Source organism: Salmo salar, chromosome 12, assembly GCF_965601325.2.
Source record: "Salmo salar chromosome 12, fSalSal1, whole genome shotgun sequence".
In the NCBI taxonomy this organism is placed as follows: Eukaryota; Metazoa; Chordata; class Actinopteri; order Salmoniformes; family Salmonidae; genus Salmo; species Salmo salar.
Genome location: NC_138302.1, coordinates 30,257,589 through 30,266,047, shown reverse-complemented (window position 1 = coordinate 30,266,047; position 8,459 = coordinate 30,257,589). Strand labels below are relative to the sequence as shown.

The 8,459-nt window shown below is 40.0% G+C and overlaps 1 protein-coding gene across 1 annotated transcript in view; it reads left to right on the top strand.

Moving 5' to 3' along the window:
* The first annotated feature begins 1,329 nt into the window (after nucleotides 1-1,329).
* LOC106564676 (syntaxin-8) overlaps nucleotides 1,330-8,459 on the top strand; it is a 43,009-nt gene continuing 35,879 nt past the window's right edge. The window contains exons 1-4 of the mRNA XM_014130891.3: nucleotides 1,330-1,463; nucleotides 2,048-2,147; nucleotides 3,806-3,900; nucleotides 4,244-4,354. Coding sequence (XP_013986366.1) covers nucleotides 1,447-1,463; nucleotides 2,048-2,147; nucleotides 3,806-3,900; nucleotides 4,244-4,354 — 323 coding nt within the window. The 5' untranslated portion in view covers nucleotides 1,330-1,446. The remainder of the gene's footprint in view (nucleotides 1,464-2,047; nucleotides 2,148-3,805; nucleotides 3,901-4,243; nucleotides 4,355-8,459) is intronic.

Sequence of the window (8,459 nt, the reverse complement as noted above, 5' to 3'; positions counted from 1 at the left end):
ATACACAGTTGTCAGTTGGTCAGGTGACCGGCACAGAAAGTGATATGGGTTTGTTTACAGTGTTTTTGTGTATTATTTTTATTATCCAATTACTGTGGCGAAAAGGAATGCCTCCTTTCTTCAACTTCCAACACCAGCGGACAGCAACAAATGAACTAGGGTAATGAAATCAAAACATCAATAAAGTGGAAGATTATTATTGTTTCATTTCAAAATAGGCTACTGTGTAAAGGACAGTCTCCATTGCCATATATGGAAGTGAATGCCTATGCTATTATGTTGATACACATTTAGATGTTTCAAAATATGTATGACTATACAGAAATGAGTGTTCTCACAAAGCATGTATCCTACTTTTAACCAGTTTTTCTTCCTGGGTTTATCTGATATTGTATCTGGTATCTGAGTTTGCCTGGGTTTATCTTTTATTGTTAATTTGCATGTTTATGGCAGCATTTAACAAAAAACATGGAAGATTATTTAACTTTCTAAGTCTTTTTAGAGGGGTTGGGTTAAATGCGGAAGACACATTTCAGTTGAATGCATTTTCCTTTCCCTTCCCTTTTCCTGGAGGAACATAGCTCTATGAAACTGTTTTATAGGAAAACATGGGCGTGCCAAATGAGCGCCTCTATTCCTAGAATTAGCAAAGGTTATCATTTCACACAACAGATATTGTTTTGATAAAAACACACATTGTTTTGCTATGAAACAAAGAAACCTCTGTAAATAGATCAATTTAAATGTGGGCTTACATGTTGTTGAGGAAAAACAAACTCTTATCCTATCTTGATGATTGAAGGATCCGTAGCCTACAGTATGTTTATACTAGTAGTGGTCATAATCCTCACATAATGTTACAATAAGGACTTCCATATCACTAGACAAACATTTGTCAACATGAGGCAGTGTTGACATTTTTTTCAAAAACAACAAAACATGAGCAGTGGTTATGTCGACCTTTTATGACCTTAACTCCACCAAAACAAAAGTAATTACATTGCTGGCTGTCACCAAGGCCACACAGCCACAGCTCTATAAATAAATAGAAACAAATGAAGTCATAATATTTATTATAAATTATTTGGATATTGTCTTATTTATTTATTTTAAGAGGGTAGATACACATCAACACAGTGACAGACTAGATGGAAGATTTGTAAACTGTGAATGAACATTTGGTTTGCAGGCTACAGTGGGTCTGGTGTGGGACTTGGGGACAGCAGCAGCTCTGTCAGAGAGGAACATCACAATTTATTTGATTTGGATTCATTTGATCAGCTTCTTCTCAACGCAACATCGAGGTTACAGTAAACGATTCACGACTGAACATTTGTTACTCACAGGACACCATCCTGACATCACACCTAAACAGGAAGTGCTCCCTACTTATCACACAATTTATGGAGTAAATAGCGACAAATTCATTAATTATAACTCGTTAACATGTCTCAAGATCCTTGGTAAGCAGCTTTTAAGGTGGCCATTATGATTATATTTAAGATAGCATTGAATGAAATATAGAAATACGTCTTCAAACCTATATATTTGTGTTATTAGCTGGATTGTTAACGGTGGTAACAGTAACTCGCGTCCCTTTAACCGGCTATTTCTAAAATAAATAACTAAATACGACTTGACTCGATAAGTCTGTATGTTATATTATTATTCCCATTGATAGTTCACACGAAATGAATTGCAATGCAATTTCGCTGATAACAATATACTGTACGCAGGGTTGTGACTTAAGTAGCTAACGAGCTAGCTAGCTAGCTAGCTAATTTATCTAACGTTAATACTAGTAGCTATGATGAGGAACAAATTGTCTCCAGTGACGAATGACAGTTAATCTAAACTCGAGACAAAGTTGGTCACACTCAATCAGCACAAATACATGTGTCTACAATTGTTGTGTTTGTTGTTATTATTATACCTTGAAGATTTGCAGCATCGTGTTTTGAACTGGCTTTATTATAGTGGTTCATACACTAATTATTTTAACTATAGTACTACTCACGATAATTGTATACCAACTTGGTTTTTGTAGGTTACAGAATTATGATGCCACTTGCCGTCTTGTTCAAGAAATTGCAGAGAATATTCATGAAAGAAACAGACAACAGAGGACAGGAGGGAATCCTGCAAAGGTAACTATGATGACAACCTGCTTAACTACACATTTGTTTCCTCAAAAGTATATAGCAGTGCCTTCAGAAAGTATTCATACCGCTTGACTTATTCCACATTTTGTTGTGTTACAGCCTGAATTCAAAATATGTTGAATATTGTTTTCCCTCACCCATCTACTGTACACACAATACCTCATAATGTCAGTCAAAACATGTTTCTATAAAATACAGAAATATCTAATTCACATACGTTTTTAAACCCGTGATTCAATACTTTGTAGAAGCACCTTTTGCAGTCTTTTTGGTTAAGTCTCTAAGAGCTTTGCACACCTGGATTGTACAATATTTGCCCATTATTCTTTTTAAATTCTTCATGCTCTGTCAAGTTGATTGTTGATGATTGCTAGACATTCATTTTTAAGTCTTGCCATAGATTTTCAAGCCGATTTATCTCAAAACTAACTAGCCCAAACCAGGAACTTTCAATGTTGTCTTGGTAAGCAACTCCAGTGTATATTTGTACTTGTGTTTTCGGTTATTGTCCTGCTGAAAGGTGAATTAATCTCCCAATGTCTGGTGGAAAGCAAACTGAACCAGGTTTTCTTCTAGGATTTTGCCTGTGATTATAGCTGCATTCTGTTTCTTTTTATCCTTTAGTCCTTGCCGATGACAAGCATACCCATAACATGATGCAGCCACCACCATTCTAGAAAATATGAAGAGTGGTACTCTGTGATGTGTTGTGCTGGGTTTTCCCCAAACCTAATGCTTTCTATTCAGGACAAAACGTGAATTTATTTGCTCTATTACTTAAGTGCCTTGTTGCAAACAGGATGCCTGTTTGGGAATATTTTTATTCTGTAAAGGCTTCCTTTTTTTCACTCTGTAATTTATGTCAGTATTGTGGAGTAACTACAATGTTGATGCATCCTCAGTTTTCTCATATCACAACCGTATTAAACTCCGTAACTGTTTTAAAATCACTATTGGCCTCATGGTGAAAATCCCTGAATGGTTTCCTTCCTCTCTGGCAACTGAGTTAGGAAGGACACCATTATCTTTGTAGTGACTGGGTGTATTAATACACCATCCAAGGCCTAATTAACCACTTCACCACACTCTAAGGGACATTCAGCATCTGCTTTTTAAAATGTTACTATCTACCAATCAGTGCCCTTCTTTGCGAGGCATTGAAAAACCTCCCTGGTCGTTGTGGTTGAATCTGTGCTTCAAATTCACTACTCGATTGAGAGACCTTCCAGATAATTGTATGTGTGGGGTAGTTATAAAAAAAGCATGTTAACCACTATTATTTAACACTGAAATAGTACATGCAACTTATTCTGTGATTTGTTAAGCACATTTTTACTCCTGAACTTATTTAGGCTTGCCATAACAAAGGGGTTGAATACTTGTTGACTCAAGACATTTCAGCTTTTTATTTTGTATTCATCTCTAACATTTTCTACAAACAAAATTCAAATTTGACATTATGGGGTATTGTGTGTAGATCAGTGACACAAAACCTAAATTTAATCCATTTTAAATTCAGGCTGTAACACAACAACATATTGAAAAGTAAATGTGTGTGAATTCTTTCTGAAGGCACTGTAGCTACTGTATTTTACAATTTCTGTTTAGGAATTGATTGTAAAAGTGTTTATTTGTCTGTCCAGATCAACATGACACTGCGAGCGTCGCTGCAGAAGCTGAAACAGAACATCAACCAGCTCAGAGAGAGTTTGCTCCGAGTCTCATCCTCCCGGCGCATGTATCCTTCCTTCCTTTCACAACATGATCACTGGTCCTCCTGGTCATGTGACTGATGACACGCAGCACAGTGCACCAAACCGGTTTGGTTTCAGATTCATGACACTGCAGCGTAGTTGTATGTGAAGGTCCTGTATGTACAGGTCCTGTAGAGGGCAGTGCTTTGTAAGAAATTGCATCAATCCTTCACTCTCTGCAATGAACAGCTGTGATTTGCATTGTCTGTTACTTTATAGATGAATGATAGTAAACTAATAGTCCAACTCCTTGTTAATCATGTTGTGGGGTCTAAATTGTGTATTTTTTTTACCATAATCTCGACCTTAACACAACCGCCCCTCCAGAATGCAGTCAGAAGCCGATCGGAGACAGAACCTTGTTGACGACCTGGTCACCAGGGACAAGCAGCTAAATGCCACATTCAAGGGTGACGTTACACAGCCAGAGCCCTCGAGGTATTTCACCCTCTTACAGCTCATTATGTATAAGTCACACACACACACACACACACACCACACACACACACACACACACACACCACACACACACACCCCCCCCTCATTAAGTCTCCTTTTAGCATATGCCACTCATTGTAAGTGAATGTAAATGGACCAGAATCTGAACATCAGTCATAGGCAATTGGTGATGCACCAAAGCCCATCCTGCCAGCGGAGAACTATCTCTTTCTATCTGCTAGTGCTGCCAATTAATCTGAGTCTTGACTTTGTCTCAGTCCAGATGTGTCTATAGGGTCTAACAGATCCACGGTTTCTTTTGAGGATAAGTCACCGGTCGCTAACTTTGTGTGCAAAGAAAGTCTTTGGACTTCCGTACGATCTTTTGTCTGAGCCCATTCGACGCCATTGGAAGTCTAGTCTGCCATATTGGGGCTGGCGCAGGGCAGTTGACTTCTAAATCGCTCAGTTTCTCATTCATCAAGAGGCTTTGCTTGTCTTGCGCTGGTGATCACACGCTTGGCACTGCCCGAAACTGGTACACTGAGGCTCAGTGAAAAAATGAAAGGGATCGGATGTGCAACCCAAGCTTTTCGAGTTTATAGTTCATCACTCTCCGCTGAGCTCATATCCTCATCCTGTCATCCTCATCTGCCAGTGGACCAATCAAAGCACTGGATGCCACCGGCTATATCCTGTATTCTCATATTATTCTTAATTGTAGTGACAGCTCTGTACAGGAGCTTAGGAAAACACTTCGGAAAACGGTCGTTACTTAGCATCGGGCTTGACCTGCTCCATCCCAGGTGACATATATTTGGACAGCCAGGAGGTGAAATGAATGACGCTCACTCAGTGGTAACGGCATGGACTTCCGCTGTCAGGTTTTGAGTATGTTTTGTATGTGAAATTAAATGAGGGTCAAACCCCATTCATTTGACAGGATTGGGTTCTTTTAATAACACACAGGCTACAGGGATAATACTGAGGTTTTCAATTTACCTTCAAGGAATAGTGGAATGGCCGTGTGTGATAAAACTCAGGATCAGTCATCGATTGATAAAATTAGCAGACTTTCGAAACGTTAACTATTTTCTTATTAGTCTGATCTGAGATTGCTCCGTTTATTCATGTTTTACGGACTTTCTTGCTTGGATTAATCCACTTAGGGGCTGAAAGCAGGGAGGGAAGGGAACACTTGCTTTTATCTTTTTATAGATCCCACAGCCAATTACGAACATTGGTGGCCCATAACTAAATCAAATGGCAACTAATGAATTACACAGTTGATCTTACTCTTGTGATCTTACCGTTTCAAGTTTCCCCGGGAAAATATACAGTCCAGTCAAAAGTTTGGACACACCTACTCATTCCAGGGTTTTTCTTTATTTTTACTATTTTCTACATTGTAGAATAATAGTGAAGACATCAAAACTATGAAGTAACACATATGGAATCATGTAGTAACCCAAAAAGTGTTAAACAAATAAAAATATATTTGATTTTTTATCTTCTTCAAAGTAGCCACCCTTTGCCTTGATGACAGCTTGGCACACTCTTGACATTCTCTCAACCAGCTTCACCTGGAATGCTTTTCTTTCCTTAATGCTTTTGAGCCAATCAGTTGTGTTATGACAAGGTAGGGGTGGTATACAAAAGATAGCCCTATTTGGTAAAAGACCAAGTCCAAATGGCAAGAACAGCTCAAATAAGCAAAAAGAAAAGAAAGTCCGTCATTTACTTTAAGACATGAAGGTCAGTCAATCCAGAAAATTTCAAGAACTTTTAAAGTTTTCAAAGTGCAGTCGCAAAAACCATCAAGTGCTATGATGAAACTGTCTCTCATGAGGACCGCCACAGGAAAGAAAGACCGTTATCTCTCAGTTATCTCTGCTGCAGAGGACAAGTTCATTAGTTACCAGCCTCAGAAATTGCAGCCCAAATAAATGCTTCACAGAGTTCAAGTAACAGTCACATCTCTTTATCAACTGTTCACAGGAGACTGCGTGAGTCAGGCCTTCATGGTCGAATTGCTGCAAGAAACCAATATTAAAGGACACCAGTAAAAAGAAGAAACTGGCTTGGGCCAAGAAATACAAGCAATCGACATTAGACCGGTGGAAATCTGTCCTTTGGTCTGATGAGTCCAAATTTGAGATTTTTGGTTCCAACTGCCCTGTCTTTGTGAGACGCAGAGTAGGTGAATGGAGGATCTCTGTATGTGTGGTTCCCACCGTGAAGCATGGAGGAGGTGGTGTGGTGGTGTGGGGATGCTTTGCTGGTGACACTTAACCAGCATGTCTACCACAACATTCTGCAGTGATGCGCCATCCCATCTGGTTTGCGCTTAGTGGGACAATCATTTGTTTTTCAACAGGACAACGACCCAACACACCTCCAGGCTGTGTAAGGGCTATTTGACCAAGGAGGAGCGTGATGGAGTGCTGCATCAGATGACCTGGCCTCCACAATCACCCGACCTCAACCCAATTTGAGATGGTTTGGGATGAGTTGGACTGCAGAGTGAAGGAAAAGGAACCAACAAGTGCTCAGCATATGTGGGAACTCCTTCAAGACTCTTGGAAAAGCATTCCAGGTGAAGCTGGTTGAGAGGATGCCAAGAGTGTGCAAAGCTGTCATAAAGGCAAATGGTGGCTACTTTGAAGAATTTCAAATTAAAATATGTTTTGATTTGTAACACTTTTTTGGTTACTACATGATTCCGTATGTATTATTTCATAGTTTTGATGTCTTCACTATTATTCTACAATGTAGAAAATAGTACAAATAAAGACAAACTCTGGAATGAGTAGGTGTGTCCAAACTTTTGACTGGTACTATATTTTGATGTACAGTGTATTCTGTACTTTGATACTGATGTGGGGTGGGTGGATGATTTGAGAGGGGGTGGGGAAGGGTGGGTAGTGAGTAGGTAGACCTGGCACTCAGTGTGTGGGTGGGTATTAGCCTCGCTTGGATAACCTAAGCTGTTCCATTTTTTTCGAGGAGAGGGCTTGGTCCGGGATCAGGGGGCTTATTTTATTTGTGAAACAATACATTAGAGAGAGATTAGCCTCTAATCAAGCAAAGAAGAGATGTGGCGCCTCAATTTTGAAGGCTCACTGCACCCCTGACCCTCTTTGGAATACCCCCAAGCCCCTTACCACCCCTTTTCCCATTATCAATCTCTCCTTATTTTAAGTTGTTTTAACCTTTATTTAACTAGGCAAGTCAGTTAAGAACAAACTCTTATTTACAATGACGGCCTACCAAAAGGCCTCCTGAAGAGGACGGGCCTGGGATTTCAAAAAAAAAATAATATTCAAAAAATGTTTAAAAAAAACAAAATATATATATATATGACAAAACACACATCTCGACAAGAGAGACACCACAACACTACATAGAGACTTTATATTTGATCACTCCTGCAACAAGTCGAAATGAGTTCAATCGGCCTTGTCCAAGTTACAGCCTCAGAGGCCTGTCTGTCTGTCGGGTCCTCGGCGGCGGTGTAGTGTGATGCGGGCTGCCCAGAGATGTCTGAGTATGTTGGCGGGCCCCAGTGGGCGGTTAATTGGATAAGCTTTAATCTTCACACGGCGGGAGGAAGTGGAGATCCGCCACGCGGTAGGATAGTTACCAAACCTGTCAGAAAGATTAGCTTAGCGCTGGCTGCCGACCTCCTTGTCTCGCCCCGGCCGCCGCTGCTAAGTTGGGCCAAGGAGTAAAGAGAGGGAGATGGGGTGCTTCAAACTACACACTCGCCCTCGGAAAGAGGAAGGAAGGAGGTGGCGCCATGCTTGACACACATCACAACCAACTTTGAGTTCAAATTTAGTACAACCTGTCCTGTCCAATACCAGCGTAAGGAGAGGAACTTAATAACGTCAACAAGTATACCTATTTGAGGTTTCTGATCACACCATTACTTTACCTGGTGACATTGTGGTTTGTTATGATCCTGGAATCACATCTACAATGACATATTTTTCATTCTTTTCAACATAGTGTACCACAAGGATTTGATGAGCTGTATGATATTGTAGTAAATGGGCTTTGTTAAGGGAAGTGGAGGAGATTTTAAGTGTCTACTTCTGACAGC